Raw genomic sequence first — 21,421 nt, forward strand, 5'->3', positions numbered from 1 at the left:
TTATCTCTCAACCAGTAGAAGGATACATTAGGTTGGGAACAGAGTGGGGGAGATTCAAGTGAGGATTTACTAAATAGAGAAACTTGCTGGATATTTAACTTGTGTGTATGTGTTCTTAGCAAGAAGTTACCGAAATATTACTTTATCATTCCCTGTGAAATTAGTAAGTCTCTGATTTCTAAGATATGGGCCATTTCTGAAAGGTAATTAAACTCTCTTGGGAGAAAGAGAGCTCAATAAGCCATTTGTACTCAGGGGTCTTAACAAATCCAAGGTCAGTAGAATGGGATTAGGACTAATATTGGGGACATCATTGCAGTAGCCAGACAAAAGGGCACAGGCTAGCACTTTGCAGATGGACTAGAACGGGTCAGTGGGGACTCTTGCTATGGGAGATTCTAAATAAGGTACACTTTCCTAATTTATCCTGTAACCACATCTTGATAAAATCTAAAGCTCATTACTAGTAGTCTCTTCTTTAGATTATCTAAAATTTATTTCTGTAGCATTAACAACATGAAGACCAGGAATAACGAAAGAACAAATGAACAAACAAAACAAACAAATACATAAATATTTCTGAACAATCCTTTCACACTTTCTGTTAGTACAAACTCAGCTGAATATAAATTTTGAAAAGGAAGGAGAAAATCCGTAGTAGTATAAGCATCCATTAAGATTGCAGTTAAATGAGAATGGTTTTGCCAGCATGCTTGCTTATCACTGAATTTGTTAGCTTTATCTTTAGTAGTGACAGTAGGTTCAAAAGGCACATATAGTACTGAGATATAGCCGTTATCATTTTTCTTAATGGCCACCTGACAACTTTTCATAATTTGCAAGCTGAATGCTATTCATAGCATTTCAGAAAAATAGTTTCCTTAAGAATGAAGAAATATACTTTCGTGTTCTCATTTCAAAGGCCACATATAATTTCAGAAGCAGAAACGTACACCAAGACAAAAATGATAAAAATCATCCTCGCCCCAATTTTGCCAGGTACACATTACTTACCCTATTTATATGTAAATCACATAACTACCATGACATATATAATCTAAGCATCACATCAGTGAACAATATTCCTAACTATTCAAGCTCCAACAGTACTCAATATTCAGAGTTCTGTGACCCACAGCAAATGGAAAAGAGCCAGAAATCACATCTTTCCTGCAATGGGAGCCTGCATTTCAAAGATGGAAGATTAATGAGGGCTTACTTTGATAGGATTAGTTATTGAGTAGGAAACTCAGTTCAGGATCTTATTACAAAAGTGCCCACCCCTCCCCTTGATGAACCTAGCCTGTATTGTTAGAGATGCAGAAAGTCACCTAAGCAATTATTCTAAAGGTAGAACACTGAAGATAGTAATTTAAGGAAAAACAAAAACAAAAACAAAAACACACTGCACATACAAACTACTAAATGCAACTAAAAATATGTGATTATTAAAAGAGTAAGAAAAATGTTAGAAAAATTCTCCATTTCATCACACGCTTTCCACCACTATTCACTGTCAACAATCTCTATATTAAAAATATCAAATCTGTTTTCAAAATTAAATTTAAAAATAGTCTCAACATTTTCATATTATCTACAGACCTGAGAAACAGGCCAACAAAATACAACAAACCAAAAAAAACAAGATAAAAGATTTCAAAAATAACAATCTTTAAGTAACATTTTAACTTTGTTAAATACCTTTCATTTTTGCTTATTCTCTGAGACAAGAGAATAGTTGAACAAAGCAAATTTTCTCCAGGTTAAGATATATTCTCCTTTCCCTCATTTTTCTTTGTTTACTCTAGGATTCTCAGTAGTGAGAGAACTCTTCTCTGAGGGTGTTGGAAATATATGTAGAGTCACTTTTCAGAAATACATGTCAGCATTTAATTGTCACCATAATTAGGAGATTACTACAGGAAGTCAGTGGTTAGGGGCCAGTGAGGTTCAACATTTGCCATGTACTAGACATTCTCATCCCACAAGGAACAGTCCCCCATCCCACATAATTATGAATATCTCATAAGATTAATCACAGTACATAAATAAATCAATACTACTTCATAATAATACTAGTATTAAAGAATTTTTACAAGAAATTACACAAAAATGCCCCATTAATTATAGGAAGGTATCATAATAAAGAGGGAAGCATAAATCAAGATAGCATACATAAATTATTGAATTATTGAATAATTAACTCACTCTATAAAGTAGCACATTTAACAAACTCTAATGTACTCTCCACTCAGATTTAACAGAGATTAACACTTTGTGGCAATTGTTTTGGAAATTTTTAAAATCAAAATAATACATTATCAATAGAATGAGTGTACCACTCAATTCTAATTTTCTCTTTTTTAAATATTATGTTTTGTACTTTCTGTAACTTCTGTAAAAATTCCTTCCTAGATGTAAGTAATGAATATGACACTCCGTATTTAGGTCTTCTAGTCAACCTAGAACTTATTTTTCTATATCGTATGAAGTTGGCTTTGAGTCCCACCTCCCTTCCATGTAGTTACCTAATTGTATCAGGCCATTTATTCAACAATCCATTCTTTTCTAATTGGCTTATAGAGCCATCTCTGTCACATACCAAAATCTGTTTATGGGGAGGTCTGTTTTGTGTATTTTGTTTTACTAGTTTATATCAATTATCACTGCATTAGTTTTCTTTTGGTTAATATGTGCCTGACTTACGTTTTTTATCTCCTTTTTTGACTAACATCCTTACATTTTTCTCTCTTATAAATACCATACAGATGGATTTTTTTTTTTAATGCCTGAAAATTCCCTTTATTAGGCAATCTAATTAGCTTACATTCTTTCTATGATCTTTCTATGTTTTTACGGGATTGGTTGACTTTTCTTTACTCCATACCCCCACACCCACATTGATTTAGAAGTTCTACATTCTCTATTTTCTTAATGATTACCATTAAAATTTTAATATGCATCCTATACTTCTGCATTTCTTGTGAGTGGAAACACTGACTGCTCTTTGTTCTGGATTATATTTTCCAAGGCTGTTTTTATACAAATATTAGGAAATGTATGTATGGTTAGAAAGCCAACACAAAGATGCTAACACTCCTGCGGCTTGCTGTGCTATGAGTGATAACGTCCTTTGTCTCTGACCCAGGAGTCTTGAGTTTTCTGCCAGTGCCCACGAAACCGTAACAGGCTCATTTATTAGCTTTTAAGTTGAGTGAAATCAAACCCCAGATCTGAAAAGATCCCTGACTTAATGCCTAAGTAAAATGAGTATATTTATTTTCCCATCATATAACACAAAAACATTACAACACTTTTAAGCTGAGTTCTCACCTGCTCTTATCTTTTATAATATTGATAGCTAAAATTTTATTTCTATTCAGCTATTAGCCTTTTCCAAATTAATTTTATGTATAAATATTTAATAGTCATTGTTTAATTAGATTTGTAAGCTTATGAGGATTAGATGAGGGGTTTATTTAAAGAGGGTGGAGCAGTGCTTGGCACACAGTAAGCACTTAATATATGTTTGCATTATTAAGTTTTAACAAGGTTTTTTGCTCGTCGTCCTATACCATACTCATTCAGAGTTCAATTTTTCTGATTAACTAAAGCAAATAGAAATTATATATTTCCTTTTGTGAGTCCTTTCTTAATACTATCTATATTCATGAATATGTGTACAATTTTTATCAGGCTGTCTTGGTAATTCCATACTTATTTTTCTGCATAAATGTTTTTTGTCAATCTACAACACTGTCTGACCCAAGGTCATTTTCTGTTTACTACTGAGCACAATTAGGTGCTTTCAAGAGAGTTCTTTGAAAATAATTATCCCTTCTTTTAGTCTGTGTCTTAGCTATTAGTAGTTTTTTCCCTCAAATATCTTATTCTGTTATCAACTTGGCACTCAGCTCCTCTATAATTTTTTCAACTCTAGCCATAAAATTTAATGTAGTTTTGTCTTATATGTCCCATGATGTGAAGCAAGAAAGGTGGGGTTATGTAAAAATGAATACTTACTATGGTAATATGTATATTGGTTAGTTTTTTTTACAAGGTCTTTTATCTCCATATAACTATAGGGCTTTTCCTTATTTTATTTGTTTCCTAATCTGTATATGTTCTTTTTGGAGCCCTCACTGAACAAACCATGTACTCAAAAGGTATTTCTCCAGAAGCCTAGAAGCAAATGACACTGTAAATGTTAAGAATGGTTACTACAGGCCTGATCACGTCACAGAGTTATATACAGCACAATACAAAGAGCAATGAACTAGGAGTAAGTACATCTATGTTTTAGTCTCTATTCTCCCAATGGAAGATGAACTAGACTAGTTGTCAAATGATGTAAGTTAAAATTTTAGTTCTGACTAATTAGTTTTGTTATCTTCTCAAACATTATATTCTCAATTAAATGCTGAAATTATCTGCTTCATATGCCTTGCAGGTTTGTTTTGGGAATCAAATGAAATAATGTTTACGAAAGTACTTTTAAACTTCAAAGCATTCTGCAAGTATTTATACTATAAGTATTATTAGCACTTCAAATAGATTAGTTGAGTGTTAATATAAACATTTTTCATCTCTAATCTTACCATCAATAAACTGGTCCCTGAATATGAGTCTTAAGAAGAAAGGCATGATCAGGAAACAAAAAAAGTTAAGATGGAATAAGGAGAACTCTATCTCAAAAATGTTTTTTTGAGGTTTATAAAAAGCTATGATACTATACTCCAAAACACTTCTAAAAGAGGTTTGACTGCATGTCACGCACCACAGATGAGTAACAGGCTAACTAACCATGGCTAACCTCTAAAAGTCAACTCTGACTTTTGGGTTGACATGGACTGTTAAGAAGCCAATGAAGTAAGCCAAAATCTGGCGAAGCTTCTGAGGTTAATATATCAAAAAAAACACAGAAGCAGCTACTTAAAAATTCACTAAAGTTCAAATTTCCTACTTCCTCAAAAGCAGCCCTGAGTATCATAAAATCCAAGTGAAAACCCTTACAGCACAGTTTAAAACAACAAACTAAAGTGTTTTTCAAAACAATTTGATAGTACCAAAAAAATTAAAATAACATACTTTCCCTTTACTTAAAGTGAGAATATGGAAGGTAATCACACAAACTTTGTAACAGAAGGCTATAGTTGGTAACAGAAACTGGTTCAAAAACACGGACTTCTTATGACAACACAACTTTAAAAACAGTACTCTTTTGTGCTACCTATTTTTGCTTTATTTTTTGCCTCAGGTTCTATTAATGTACCAAGTACTTACATCTGGGATAAATCCAATCTCATTGAGATGATTGCTCAGCTCTGGATCATGGAATGCAATCATCTGTGAGAACACGGTCAGATACTCTGAAATGACAATAAAGTTTAAGACAACCACCATTTTTACATAATACTTCAAATAAAGACATTAAATGCATATAAATTAGTTTTATTTACATTTGCAATGATATTTAATTTCTCCATGAAGAAAACATACTTTAGTAGGTAATTTTCTGTTTTATTACCATTTTAATCACTTACTACTAATTATTAAACATACCAAAAAGCTATGGCACAACTTATTTTCTACCTTCTGAACTATTGATTCATTTCTTGAATCACGGATTACACACGTGATATTTTCCTATTAAATTCAATATACATTTTCTCTCACAATATTAAATCTGTCTTGCATTATGGTATATTCAGAAAGTGGAACAGATACTTAAATAAGAAACAACGCTTTTTTTTTTTTTTAAGATTTTCTTTCTTTATTAATTTCTTTCTTTATTTATTTGACAGAGACACAGCGAGAGAGGGAACACAAGCAGGGGGAGCAGGAGAGGGAGAGGGAGAAGCAGACTCCCTGCTGAGCAAGGAGCCTGATGCAGGGCTCGATCCCAGGACTCTGGGATCATGACCTGACCCAAAGGCAGACGCTTAACTGACTGAGCCACCCAGGTGCCCCAGGAACAATGCTTTATAAGCAATCACAAGTAGAATAGTTATACTTTAATTTTGTTTATATATACAGATATAGGCATTTGTTCCAGTTCTAATGTATTTCCATCTAAGGCTCTACATTTACCATATTTAGGAATAAGAATTAGCAAAATCTTAATCAGAAAATAGGCACACAGTAGGCAATTAAAAATATCTGTTGTTGATTCTAATCCTATTGTAATTGATAAGTTCAGTTAAAATATAAGGAATACTCCCTTATTTTCCCCATTCTTTCAACAAGTTGCTTTTCTTGTCAATTTACTCACTATGTTCTAACCTGAACAAGATTCTGGCAATCATCAACTCAAGGGCAAGTTAACCGTATTTTTACAAAGCAAAAAGACAAAATTAACACATATTTTAAGGAGCTCAACTATTTTTTTCCTTTTTGAGACTAAAATGACAATAACTCGATAAAATGAATAGAATGCAACTTACTTAAATCTAATGGTTACTATGAAGATAAATAAAGGACTGAACAAATATGACTTATATTTTTTGCAGTTAAGAACAGAGGGCTTGGGGAGGTTTCATGACGTATTTAGGATTATTCTCTAGTTTATGACAGACAGGCTCATAATTTAGGTTTTCAGATTCCTAGTGGTTTTTTTCTTGCTGTGCCAAAAAGAAGCATATTTCAAAAGAGCAGAAAGTGTGAGTTGTAGGAATATTGGAGAATGTGGTAAGAAAAATTCCAGGTTATCTTTGTCTTTCTGAAGGAAGACAGACTTTCACTACTTCCCAGGGATTCCCCTGGAAATGGTATGGAAGATGCTGAGGAATTCAGCATGATGATGGAATGAGGCATTTGTAATGCTAAGAAGAGAAAAACAGACTGAGATGGGACATTTTTAAGCTTGTTTTCAACTGCAGTTTCGTTATGTGAATAAACTGTACCTTGTTTATATTTGGTTCAAAACAACAGTTCTTTTAAGAAAACAAGAACTAAATAAAATTACATTTTAAAACTCTGGTAAATCAATCATCAAAACTGTTTTCCTTTATCAAATAAGGTCAATACTTGAACTACTAATATTGCTATTTCTGAGCCATCTCCACAACCCACGTCGTCCCACAGACATGGTTAGCGTCTGTAAATATGGCTGTTACATGGTGCCTGTCACATGATAAAGTACTTTCCATATCTTTAAAAAAATGACAATAACTCAATGAACACTTTCTCTTAATAACTGCAACTCCTTCTTCCAATAAAGTAGCAGATCAAACCAATTATTTGGTGAAAATAACCTATAAAAATAATGTCTGCTTTCTTTTTTTTTAGTTTTTCAAGTATCTTATTTTTAGTATTTCCAGAAATAGTACTAAGTCCTCGACAATCTGTTAGTATAAGTAGCATTCCCTCTTTTCCTCAATGAAAACTTCGCCTCTATTGGGTGTTGTATGTAAGTGATGAATCACTCAATTCTACTCCTGAAACTTAATATTACGGTATATCTCAACTAACTGGAATTTAAGGAAAAACTTGAAACAAAAACAACAAAAAAATAAAACTTTGCTTCTAATGACCCCAATGTATGTTATAATTATTAACCTCTAAGCAATGATACATATTTTACGAAGAGGAGCACCAAGAAGCACCAAACAGGAAAGCCGAGGCGAGGCAGTGCCGTGCTCAAGACCAGGATGAAGCTGGACTCCGGATCTAACCTGAACGTTTACCGGGGGTGCCAGGTAAACAATAGGCATTACTCTATAGCAACAGAATTCATTCTGTCTATCCACTGTCTCTTCTCCTCTAAGAACAAGAAAGATACAATTCACATCAGCTTCCAGAGTTACAGATTGAGGTGAAAACTCGGCTTGGATCCCACTGCCTCAGGGAACTTCTGGGTTTAACCTTTAATTTTTTTTTTCTACTTCTAATTAGCAACAGTATGTTTACAGTCCTAATTTACCTAGAAGCTAGTGGTATGTAACACCAATAATCATAAGCATTCAACTATATGTTGATGAAAGCATATAGTTATTAACTTTTAAAAAAGTGCACTTCATTTTAAACTAGAAAATCATGCCTCAGCCAATTCCCCACAGCTATGCTCCAATTTACTAAATATCATTCTTATCTGAGCCTGATAAAAGATAATTACTATGTGTTATTGCATGGCTAAGTAAGGATGGACTGAAGAAACCTAATCCATAATGAAAATACATTCCTTGCATTCTGTCAAATATCCATAGTGGATTTATGATACATGATATGTGTTATAACTGCATATATATATATATACATATATGTATATATATATACATAAAATATACACAAATACATATGTATTTTTATAAAATGCACATAAATAAATATGTATATACATTTATATATTATTATACACTACATATCATCTCATCGAAATCTAAGTCATAAGGCTGGCAAAAGTTTTGGTTGCTCAGGACAGGCTTTGGAATGAGATATATTATGGTTTGTTATATTCAGAAAAATTTCTTTAAAGGTGGGATATGGTGGAACTGATGAAGTCAGCACTATGTGATATTTCAAGTTATTTCAAAAATGTACTTAAAAGTTCCCTAGAGTAAATTTTAAAAACTTGAAATGCATATGTCCTTTGATTTATAAATCAACCTCAGATAATTTAAGGGTAGTACAGAAAAACAGACCAGAAGTCAAAATAAAACAAAGAATTTCAAGGATATTCCTGACTCTTAAAATGTTCATAGAACATTTTAATTGTGATTTCTAATAATGAAGATATACATCTAGAGCCATAATATAACCCCCTAAATAGTATTTTCCAACGAACAGATGACTATGTAAGGGTAAATGTTATGTTATTCTTTAAAAAGGAAATCAAGAATTTTGAAAATTCCCTAGACTTCAAGTGAAGTTTAATATTGCACTACTGCACAAAATCATGCCTAATATACATTTTTGTTTTAATGAAACTTTATACCTTTTAATTTTTTGCAATGAGATATAAAATAAAAATAGTCATTTTCCCTTTTAATATCCCTCCAAATTAAAAATTCTTATACCTCTCCTTTAAAACAGTTTCTTAATTCATTACATACTTTTAAATGACAGTGTAAGGATTTTGTATGACACTATTGTATTTTTGTGCAGCTGTTTATAAATAAGTCATCTGTTTGTTTTCAAAAACAATTTCATAAAATGGATACAAGATGAAATTTCAGAAAGTTCCCACACATGGGTATCCTTATTTTTTCCTTTCTGACTAGTCTTTCTTCTTTAATTGTCTTAGATGCAGTAAGGAGAAGATGAAGGATGACAGGGGACAGATTTAAAGCAAAAGATTTCCTCTGCTCACAAATCAAAAATGGCATTCTCAGTTCTGAAAGTTCTGTAACTATTTGTTATTTTCCATTAGGTTGTTAGTTTACCTTGACGATGCTAAGTGTAGATAAATATGCAGAGAGTCATAAATCTCTTGTCAACTAGAATGTGCCTAAGCTAATTCATTTGGCAACATTTTGACTCATAGCACTCAAAAGAAGTCAAAGTTATTTTACTGCAAATGAACCCAAATTAGATTATCTCCCATTACAAAGTTTGCCAGTTGTAAAATATGGCCTGGTGTCTAAAACAACAACAAGCATCAGCCTTTATGTTGCAAAGAAAAGAGGTGGGTTCAAAAGAAGAGAAAGATAATTTTTAGGCCTACACTTGTCAGCTATTTTCTTTTCGGCTCACATACCCTGCTCCAGTAAATCTACAAACTCAAATAGTAAAGGCAGACATTTTCAGTCTCAGGAAAAATCTCTTTAGTCACATGATGTAAGACATTCTTGAAAACAGCAAAGGCCGTAAGTTCAATGTATTTCCTACTATCTCCCAATATCCTATCATTAAAGCCATCCATGACAAAGATGTATATTCAACCTCAAACAAGCAATGTACTGTTTTTTCAAATGCATGACCCTTTTGGTGAAATTGCATATTCTCCCTCTCTCTTTCTTATTGTTTGATGAGAAAGGAGATTTATATTATACTCGCATTTTGACAGCTGGCCTTTAGACTCCACCTTTAGTCTATCTTCCTTCCTCCTTCTGTCCTCAAAAACTTATTGAATGTCTATGTGCAGTGTGACCATACATCCTGGTTACATGGAGAGTTCCAGTTGCCACCTGTAGGCTCAGTGTCTGGTGCAGTTAGTGTGCTTTTAAACTCTGAAAAATATCCCAGTTTAGTTATATAGCCATCCTAGCTATGTGATGCACTACATTAAATGTTAGAGAATTACAAAGAAGAAGATATCATCCTTTTCCCCAAAGGATTTAGAAACATATACAGGAAAACAGAATATTGGGAAATTTTTCATGCAATTTTATTTCTTAGGTTTATATGGTATTTCTCTCTCCCTTTCCCTTTCTGACTTATAGGAACCACATCTTCCAATGGTCCAAGTGTGAATATGCTTTAGTTTTATAAACAGTACAAGAGGGACGCCTGGGTGGTTCATTCGGTTAAGCGTCTGCCTTCGGCTCAGATCATGATCCCAGGGTCCTGGGATCGAGCCCCGCATTGGGCTCCCTGCTCAGTGGGGAGTCTGCTTCTACCTCTCCCTCTGCTTGCCGCTCCCCCTGCTTGTGCTCTCTCTCTCTGGCAAATAAATAAATAAGATCTTTTAAAAAAAATAAATAAACAGTACAAGAATGTTTGAAGTTGTAGCAAAATTCCAATTGCTGTTTTGGTGAACAACATACAGCAGAATGACTTTGAAGTATAGTTTAAAAGTTTATAGGCAGGTTTTCTAGGTTGTTCCTTTCTTAATTGAAAAATGACATAAAGGTATAGTTGGGTTTTCCACAAAGGATTAGTTCCCATTCTTTTTTTTTTTTTTTTAAGATTTTATTTATTTATTCATGAGAGACAGAGAGAGAGAGAGAGAGAGAAGCAGAGGGAGAAGCAGGCTCCCAAGGAGCAGGGAGGCCGATGCGGGACTCGATCCCAGGACCCTGGGATCATGACCTGAGCCGAAGGCAGACGCTTAACCATCTGAGCCACCCAGGCGCCTGGATTAGTTCCCATTCTTAATAATTAAATGGCTGCCTCTCTTCACTGGCCTAAAGTTGCCTTTTTTCTCTTCAATAGCCTAAAGTATGTCTGTTCTGCAAGTTATAAGCCTGTTTTCCAGTATCTCTGCAACTCTAACCAATCTATCCCTTTCAGACTCCTCCACCTTTTTCAATCCAACTATTACTCTAAGGTTCTGAGTCTAAGAGTAATTCTAGGAATCTTAATTTAGAGGTCCAACTCTGAGCTGTTTAACCAGTATATTTTACATTCCTGTGTATTGATATTTTATCAACTCAATAGTAACATTACTGGGGATAATTTGATAGTGCCAAAAATGATAAAGAATATTCATTTAGGCTAGAAGTAAATTTTTTATCTTCTTTAAAAATGTCTGCAGGTAACAAGTTAATAGGATCATGGTAAACAAATAAACAAAACAGGATATCTTGATTAAACGGAATTTTTGTCTCTTCTGTAAGAGGCAAAGCATTTTAGAGTCTTATGAATATGTAAATACTGTATTTTATGAAAAAATTTAAAATAAAAACTTCCAATTTCTATCAGTTTATAATTATAAAAACAAATATTTTTTCCAAATAACATTTAAAATTGCTATCTAATATCGAAACTTTTGGTTTCTGTAGAGACAATTCAATGACTCAACGAATATGCAATTCTGCAATTAGCTGTTGAGTTGATTGGTTTCATATGATAAACAACTTTTCCAAATCTTGTGGGGGAAAAAGTGTGCATGTGCTATTGATGCTAATCAAAAATCAGTGTCACTTTGAAGTTTAAAGCTTAAAATACTATATAACAAAAGGGGAGGGGAGGACACACAAAGAAGGAAAACAATAAAATGAGAGCTGAATATTTCTAATTCCAAGCCTAAAATAAACATTTTGAAGAAAAATAAACCACTATTCTTCCATAAACTTTAGTAACCAATAATCAGCATCCTGTTTCACCTCATTCTTTAGCTCTTTTTTTGAACTTCAGGCATCAGATTTGACTACTGGTTATTTTATCAACCTATTTTGGACTTTTTTACTGCAGTTCTCTTCCTTGTTCTGTCTTAAGGATATCTTTCTCCCTTTTTGCCAAGCAAATTCCTAGTCAAATTTCAAATTCATCAATAAATATCCCCTCTTTCATGAAACCTTTCTAGACATGCTATCTCTTCCCTTTGCTACCAAAAAGAAAAGAAAATTTGGAAAAAACACAAAATAACTTCCCCAACTTCTTCCTCTGTGCTAATACAGTAGTATGAATATTTATTTCATTGGCGTATAAATAGTTATTTTCATATTTATTTCCTATATTGGGCTATGAAATCCCTTGGAAAAGGCCTGAGTGTTATTTACCTTAGGAACTTCTATTAAGTAGTGCCTGGCTCAGAGTCAGTGCAGAACAATTACTTACTGAAAGACTACATTTGTTGAAATTGCTTTTTTCTCTTTCTTTTTTTTTTTGAAACTTTTTTTCTTATATAACATATGGTCAATACAAAAACTGAACAAATAAGACACCTTGTTTATTGTTTCTTGGGAAAATATACATGCTACATTTTTCATCATAAAATTAAAGAACATTTACTGTAGCTTTGAAAAGTTTTAAGATTAGTTACCAATTCAAGATTTCAAACACAAATTTATAGAAATTATAAGTGAGAAAATTATTAACATTGACATAAATAAGCTTTAAGTAATTGTATAGTGTTTTAGTTACAATATGAGAAAATTATTAACATAAAAATAAAATTTAAATAATTGTATAGTCTTTTAATTACAATATTAAATGTTAAAATATATTACTGATTAACAAATTAAGAGTGGTTTGGCCTTTCTGACTAAGTCCCTCCAAATTCATGTTGTGGACACTACGGTTTCTCTTTTACTTATATGAAACAAGATCTTGTCTTATTTATTTGTATAATAAGCCTTTTTAAAGTGTATTTAAAAAGTTTGCAGCTAAAAAGTATAAAAACTCATTTTTTTCAAGTTGGAAATTCATTATCAATATAAAATATATACATTCATCTGTATTATAAAACAATTACCAGAAAAATGAAACTAAATTTTTCTAGGTAAATCATTTCTGTATTTTGAAATAGGAATCTATATAGAACCATAAGAAAAATGAATGTAATAGAAGCTATGTAATATGGCCTTCTGAGAGCTAGCTAATTCATTTTATAAGTTCTGTTTTTTGTTTTATTATGTTATGTTAGTTATCATACTTTTTTTATTATTATAGAAGTTCTGTTTTAATTGCTTTTTTTATAAGGATTCTCCAAATATCTTCATCTTCCTTAAAGTATAGGATTCTGGCTAGGCATTATGCTTTAAGAGAGGCCTGATAAATTTGGGAAAAGATTACTTCCAGGCTTTATATATGAAAACTCAGTTAAAATTATGGGTTCATGTTAGCTTTAAAAATAACAGCATTATTTCTGACTTTACTTAACTAAAGATTAAGGAATCACCTTTTGTGATGCACAAATACTTACCTGAATATTTTCTACCTTTAATCTTTTCAGTTTGTTTTGGTCACTATTTGATAAATTATTTGCATCACATAGTCTATGAAATCTCTTGGTATCATTCAAGGTGTTATTAAATCCACTCATTTTGGATTTTGCTGGAATCTTAAAGAGTATACTGCCAATTCTATAATAAACATCACTGACAAAGGTAATAAGGAAACTATGAATAAGTATGGAACACATCTCAATAAGATACAAGATACACTCTTATAATACCTAACTTCATAAATTCTCAGAAGTTGACATTACATGACACTTGAAGTTGGATGGCTTTACTAAATTAACATAAAAGCGAAAAGCAACTTCCTTCCTATAAAACATATTTGTCTTTGGTTATAGTGGTCATTAGAAAAATACCATAATTCTTTATGGACTTGAAGAAAGACTAAACCTAATGGTCTCTTTATGGGTTTTAGTGATGGATTATTATCATATTTTATGGGGTCACAATCATAAATTTAATTTAGTATTGGTTATTTTTGACATAAGCACTTTCTCTGTAAAAAGACAAGTAAAGACATTTGCTTACCTTGTATTACATGTGAGTTGTCTTTCAAGAAGAAGTTATACAGGTATTTGGGGATAAAAGCAGACATACATGCATAAGCCAAGGCTAAGAAAGAACAAGGCAAAGAAATACAGCAAATTAGTTAATGGGATAAATGGTCAGCAGTCACTCAGCACACAATCCTTGAATCTACTATTAAACAAGAGTCATGTTAACATTGATGGAAACACAAAATTAAGTGGGGGAGAACCACCTATCCTTTAAAACAGAAAATATTTTGGACAATAAAAGATAACCATCCTAGTAACTTTTCAGTTTTGAATGAGTGTGGCAATCATTATCCCACAACAATAAAAACTTTTATTACCAGAACTTTATACTTAAAAATATCTAAATTTGGTCATTATTAATGAGCTATATAGACCTCAAGATCCTTAATTTTTGTTGATACAAACAAAAGAGTATGAGAACTTTGGATTTAGGAGCTCTAGTCATAAATTGTTCTTTCAAACACAGATCTCTTAATATTCTTGGATCAGTATGTGTGATAATAGACTGTGCTTAACTACATATAGCAAAATCTCTGCTAGATTAATGAGTATCGATGTCAGAAAACAGTGCATTTTAAAAATCATTCAAATAGTGAAATTTTAGCTCTCTGGGATTATGCTATCTCTACTCAATTCCTGAAATCTTTGTAAATTCTGACATGAAATAGAATTTGAAAAAGATGGAGATCCAAGATACTTATAGAGATTCATGCTATATAGGGTATTAGTCTCTAGATGTGATATCATTAGTGATTAGAGTCAATTAAATTTAACAAATAGGGGCACCTAGGTGGCTCAGTCGTTAAGCGTCTGCCTTCGGCTCAGGTCATGATCCCAGGGTCCTAGGATCAAGCCCCGCATCAGGCTCCCTGCTTCTCCCTCTCCCACTCCCCCTGCTTGTGTTCCTGCTCTCTCTCTCTCTCTCTCTGTCAAATAAATAAATAAAATCTTTAAAAAAAAATTTAACAAATATTTTTTGAAAAACCTACTATAAAAGAGGCATTATAAAAACAAAAACAAAGAGGGGCACAGAAAATAAAAAACCTGTCATTAAAAAAAGCTACTAACCAAAGAAAGGGTTACTATGTTAGTATATAAACAACTAAAATATAAAACATACATAAGATAAATTTCCAGAAATACAAGGTGCTATATGGGTTTAAGAGGGAGAACAAGAAAAGTCTTCATTAAGGAATGACTGAAATGATTAGCTTTGGAGATATAAGACCACTATTTATTTCTTTACAAACTGTTTAGAAAGTATACATAGACCAAAGCTAGTCTCTAAAGAAGTCAAATTTTCTCCAAAGTTTCATTAAATGGTCACCAAAGAAGATGAATTCGTAATCAGATACTCCCTAAATTTCTAGTCACTGCCTTGTTACAATTGAAACTCTAGTAATAAATTAACCTTTTACATCCTCTAAAATGAGTCTAACAGATTATTTCACAGAAATTTACAGTATCTACTAGGAAGAGATCAAGAACCTTACAATAAAAACAAAAACCTTTCCTCTTTGAATAAAATATTTTAGAAAAATATGTACAATGATTATTTAAATGATAAATAGGCTTACCTTCATTATTGAAATTTAAATATAGGAATGGAGCACAAAGTGAATCAAGACCTGATGGGAAGGGGTTGGGGGGAAAGAATGCAGTAAATACAAATCACTATAAGTGTATATACATACCTTATTCAGTTGCCTGCATTACTTCTACATAGATTAAGCATTATAAGTATTACTCATCCAGAAATATATTACATCATGGGGTAGTTTGACGAGTAATTGATAATGACTGGCATATAGTAAATGCCCAAATCAAATCAGATATTGTTATTATTATCTATTATTATGAGTTAAAGAGAGAAATACAGTAATCGAAAAATGTAAAATTGATAGAAGGCTTGAACTATAGTCTCATCTCTGACCCTGTGTGATCTTGGCAATCATTTTAACATCTCCAAGCATGTTTCCTTATCCTGGCGATGGAAATTTGTCTTACAAGTTTCTCTGGGATGATGAAAAGCAATCTTTCAAAAATTGTAAAGTAAAATACAAACATGTTACATATTTCTTTTATTGATAATAATGCTGTTCATGTGTTGTCATGTTGAAGGAAGGCACATAAATCTATCTATAATTGTTAGGAAGACACAGAACTCTAAAAGGGATAAAGCTAGGAAAAATAATAGCTTCGCTTTAAGTTTGGCCAGAAATTGAGATTTAAAATATAAAAACTACTGTTCATAACAACAAATTAAAAAATAGAATTGGGAAGAATGGCCATCTCATTCATAAATTTATCAATGACTACAAATATAATGAGAAGGGCTAAAAATCAAGGATATAGAACATTAAAGTTATTTAATAAAAGAGAAATAACAAATATAATAAGCAGTTTAGGGTAGTATCCTATTCTCCAATTCCTAATAACCATGATAACTAAGTTGTAAATCATTAAATGACAAGAATATCAACTAGCCCCAAATTATTTATGGTACAATATTATTTTATTATTTGCATAAGCATTAAAAAAAGTATCCCCAAAGATTACAACAGCACAAAATATTCTTCCTACTTTCCTAATCAACATTATGGAAATTGTTTCATTAAATATCATGCATTTAAATGATATCCACTAGGCATTTAGACAAAGTTAAAAAAATGTTCTCTCTAAAAACAGATAACCAGTAACAGCTTTCCTCAAAGCCAAGGATATTTTGATATTTTGTTTTAATTTTTTAAATTGTCAGTCATGCAACATGCTCCTTATACTTCAAAAAGAAGCTTAATAATTGGGGGAAAAAATGTTACCTTGCCAATACACAAGATCAGGATGAGACACGACCCAGGCTTTTAATACACGCCTAAATTTTGCATGACCTTCTGGTGATGATAACAGTTCATCATACTGATGACACCGAGGAATATCCACTTCAATCTGTAAAACAGCAAAACAGTAAGATGGAACTGGAATAGAGTGATCTCCAATAAATCTCAAGATAAGGAAAAGGAAAGAGTGTATCTTGAATTTCAGAATAGACCATCTACATAATCCTGGTGTCTGAAGTTTTTAAATTTTATAATAGTCCTCTGGAAACACCAAAAAAGTTGCATGTATACTTAAACAAAAAAGCAGACCATTTCTATTGAAAAGGTATATATTAATATAGTTTTCAAAAAACCTTCCTTTATAACCTGGTCTAAATAAAGGGCAAATTCTTCAGATAAAAAAGTACAATTATTAGGAAAAGTTACTTGGTCTAAACTCCTTTGAAGCATTCTAACTCACTAACTTGTGAGTAAAATAAGAGCTATGCATATACATATACATATGATGGCTGCTGAGTTTCATAATTAAGAAAATTCTTCTTGCCTTTCTAAAATTTAAAGATTTGGCAGAATTATCTTAGGTTGTTTAAGAAAATCTAAATCATACCTGTCTATCTGTAGGAATTGGAGTATCTTTATCAATTGCATCATACTTGGCATGAATAGCTCCCTGCAAAAAATAAGAGAAGATATATTAATTTATCATATCCTTAATAAATTATTGACTTAGACAAAATATAGTTCTTAGAAACATCTATCTTTGAAAGCACACCCAATTATAGATAGGCACATTCAAGCCCAAAGCATCCTCTTAGAAAATTCTTCACATCTTTTACAATCTGTGATGAAAGTCTGTGACAATTTACCGTTTTGCTAAGGCAGTCATTTGAATTACACATACAGGAAGACAAATATGTTAAAAGAGTCTTAATGAGTATGCTTAGCTAATCTCCCAGCTCCCACAACACAACACAGCCTTGCTGTGCTCTATTCATTGTCAACTCACACATAGTAAGTTTCATGAAGAAATTAAAAAAAAAAAATGGGGGGGTCATCCCTTGAGAAATTTTCCTGTAAAGTTGGAAATGAAAGCAAAAATAAAATAAAATTGTTTAAAGGAGTTCAGCACCAGAAGGAAGAGGTTTGGGACAAATTAAAGAATGAAATTCCATGTGGAATCCCTAATGGAATCATTAAGGGATTAAAGAGATTATTTACATTTTCCATTTATAGCTCTACAGAAAGAATAACTGAATAAACTACTTCAAATTTTGGTCATGTTCTATAGGATCAAGCATAGATCAATTCTTAATTCTCTGGTTTACTGTAATGGTAGAGAAAGAGCTAGGAATTTAGAGTTCAATCTCTGATGTAACATGCTATTATCAACATCTCTGGTACATCTACTTTATAAGACATTTAGACAACCTGACCTTGGAATTCCTCTTGAATTTTAGCATTATATGGTTCTACAATTCTAATTATCACCATATGGTAGGAATAACAGGCATTCTTATTAAGCAACCAACCAAACTCAAAGATATTTGTAGACTTTCACCAAAGAAATCAGGAATAAAGGAAGGAATTCTTTCAATAGAGAGTTAAAAGGATTAAAAATACTTGGGAGAATTCACACACAAAAAATAGGTGATGGATATCCATAAGGTTTCTATAAGAGAATACAGAAAGGCAGGTGACAAAGAAATTGACAGGAAATGAAAAAAAATTGGCAATGATTTGGCCCATTATCATGACTGCTGTCACCAAAGTCTCTGTTAGTACTGCAAGTCACTCTAATAATGTGACACCTTGCCTCTTCTCACTGCCACAGATAAGGTATTATAGAAGACAGTAACTATTTCTCCTGGCAGCATGGTTCTGGTAAGATAGATATGCCAAAAGGCACTAAATTATATTAATGATTTTTGACAAGGTTCAAATTAGAATGGAATATTTCTCCTTATAAATAAGCAGTTCTATTTCTAAATGAACATACTTTATAAGCAGAGCTATATACTTATAACTGAAATATATATTAAAATATTCTGATTTTAAAATGTATAATCAAGATAATTTCTGAGTCCCATTAAATGAAATATTAAATAGCATAAATCTAACAAGACTTCAATTATATTTTTCTATTCTATCTAGTCTATTCTTTTCTTCTATTGCTTTCACTATAAATTGCCAAATAATCTTAACTCAAATTTTACTATATAATTTCCTAACAACTTGGAAAATATATATTCAGAAAGTACTTTCCTTCTTCCTTTTTTCTTAACACTATTGATCAGCTTCTAACATCTTTTCTTTTTTTTAAGATTTTTAAAATTAATCAATTAACTAACTAATTAATTAATTAATTAATTTGACAGAGAGAGAGACAGCGAGAGAGGAAACACAAGCAGGGGGAGTGGGAGAGGGAGAAGCAGGCTTCCCGCTGAACAGGGAGCCCGATGTGGGACTTGATCCCAGGACCCTGAGATCATGACCTGAGCTGAAGATGGACGCTTAATGACTGAGCCACCCAGGTGCCCCACCTCTTTTCTTTCTTACCTCAACTCCCAGAAGGGCAGCCCAGGTTAAACCTCTCATAAGAGGAGGAATGTCAACTCTTGCTTCTTTCCAGATTTGATTTTTTTTATACGGATAAGCCTATAGGTAAAAAAAAAAGATATGAAAAATACCTCAAGTTAACAAGTACCTTCTTTTAATCTAAATAGATCTGAATATACCAGTGATAAAGTTGAAGGTGACTTGCAATAAATTTCCAAGTACCTGAAATTATTTTACCTGATGTTATTAATACATATTAAGTTAGTAGTGGAATAGTTCCCTAGCCTCTCTGTAAATCTTATATAATACAATCAAAGAGAGGAGCTGAATCTACTGTTTTTAACCATCCCTCTCTATTTTATATATATTTTTTTATTATGTTATGTTAATCACCATACATTACATCATTAGTTTTTGATGTAGTGTTCCACGATTCATTGTTTGCGTATAACACCCAGTGCTCCATTCAGTACGTGCCCTCTTTAATACCCATCACCAGGCTAACCCATCCCCCCACCCTCCTCCCCTCTAGAACTCTCAATTTGTTTCTCAAAGCCCAAAGTCTCTCATGGTTCGTCTCCCCCTCCGATTCCCCCACTTCGGTTTTCCCTTCCTACTATCTTCTTTTTTTTTTTTGACATATAATGGATTATTTGTTTCAGAGGTACAGCGCTGTGAATTGTGTAAGACTGTTGAATCACAGACCTGTTAAAGGCTCTTAATACAAAATTTAAAATAGCTTTATAGAATGCTTTAGCCAATTTACACTTACTCCAGAAGAATGAGAGTTCCAATCTCAATATACATTTACTCACTTTGCTAATTCCATATGGAAAAAGAGTCTATTTTTTTTCAGTCCCAGTAAGGATACATATTTTGAATAGATTTACTGACTAGCTGTATTTCTATTATGTTTTTTATCCATTTCTCTGTTTCAATGATAGTCCTTTTCTCTATTGATTTTTAAGTGTTTTTTAAATAGCAAGGATATTAAATATCTTTTGTCTAGTGTGGTTTCGCATAGATTCCTTCATCTTGTTTTTACTTTTTAATTTTGTTTACTATTATCATGTATCATTTTTATTATTAATCAGATAAAATAGGTCCTAAGAATTAGTGTTCTCATGACATCAAGATTCCCTAAGAATTACCAATGAAATAAAAAAAAATAAAGATTGTATATGGACTCTTTCACCTTACACTTTAGAATCCTACCTTTAGTAGCCTGTCAAAGAGAATGATTCTGTTTAGTTGGTACTCTGTGTCCCTCTCTCGGATGATTAAAGGGAGAGTGGCAGCTGCAGACAACTCATTATTGCTGTTTGAATGAGGTAAATTAGACTGGCTATAAAAGAGAAACAAAAGGAGAAAAATTGACAAAATGTATAAAATTAAAAAAAACAGAACACCACATTTTTGTATTCTACTTAGGAAACAATTTTCCAAAAAAATAGGCAGGCTTCTTATCAATCTAATAGAAACAGAAAAGAAAAATAATGGTAAAAAGAATATATATATATATATATATATATATATACTCACTCATCTTCAAGTAGTGGGTAAAATGCTTCTCCACCAACATCTTTTAACCTCTGAATTTAAAGAGAAAATATTTATGATATTTAAGATCTGAGACAGAAACAGTCATCTTTATTTAAAAGGAAAATGATGTAAAATTATATATTTATAAATATAGCAAGGAAACTACAAAACAGAATTTAAAATCCATTTATTGTAAACATGCAAATACACCATGCCTCCAGTGATTAAGTTTCGCTGTAAAGAATATTCTTTGTTGTTTTGGTTTTTTACCTTCAGGCATTTCTCATAAATGTTATACACCTATTATGATAGTTTTCTAAACACAAGGCAGAATTGCTAAAATTAGTATAAAATTGAATAAATGGAT

General features: G+C 32.1%; 1 protein-coding gene across 4 annotated transcripts in view; it reads right to left on the reverse strand.

Moving 5' to 3' along the window:
- Positions 1 to 21,421, reverse strand: part of TBCK (TBC1 domain containing kinase) — a 227,777-nt gene that overhangs the window by 122,574 nt on the left and 83,782 nt on the right. For all 4 annotated transcript variants that reach the window (XM_036094769.2, XM_036094767.2, XM_078069049.1 and 1 more), the window contains 8 exons: positions 21,055 to 21,104; positions 20,728 to 20,857; positions 19,513 to 19,611; positions 17,564 to 17,626; positions 16,939 to 17,065; positions 15,697 to 15,747; positions 14,091 to 14,174; positions 5,284 to 5,369 (listed from right to left, as the gene is read on the reverse strand). In XM_036094769.2, coding sequence (XP_035950662.1) covers positions 5,284 to 5,369; positions 14,091 to 14,174; positions 15,697 to 15,747; positions 16,939 to 17,065; positions 17,564 to 17,626; positions 19,513 to 19,611; positions 20,728 to 20,857; positions 21,055 to 21,104 — 690 coding nt within the window. The remainder of the gene's footprint in view (positions 1 to 5,283; positions 5,370 to 14,090; positions 14,175 to 15,696; positions 15,748 to 16,938; positions 17,066 to 17,563; positions 17,627 to 19,512; positions 19,612 to 20,727; positions 20,858 to 21,054; positions 21,105 to 21,421) is intronic.

This window comes from Halichoerus grypus, chromosome 3 (genome assembly GCF_964656455.1).
Source record: "Halichoerus grypus chromosome 3, mHalGry1.hap1.1, whole genome shotgun sequence".
In the NCBI taxonomy this organism is placed as follows: domain Eukaryota; kingdom Metazoa; phylum Chordata; class Mammalia; order Carnivora; family Phocidae; genus Halichoerus; species Halichoerus grypus.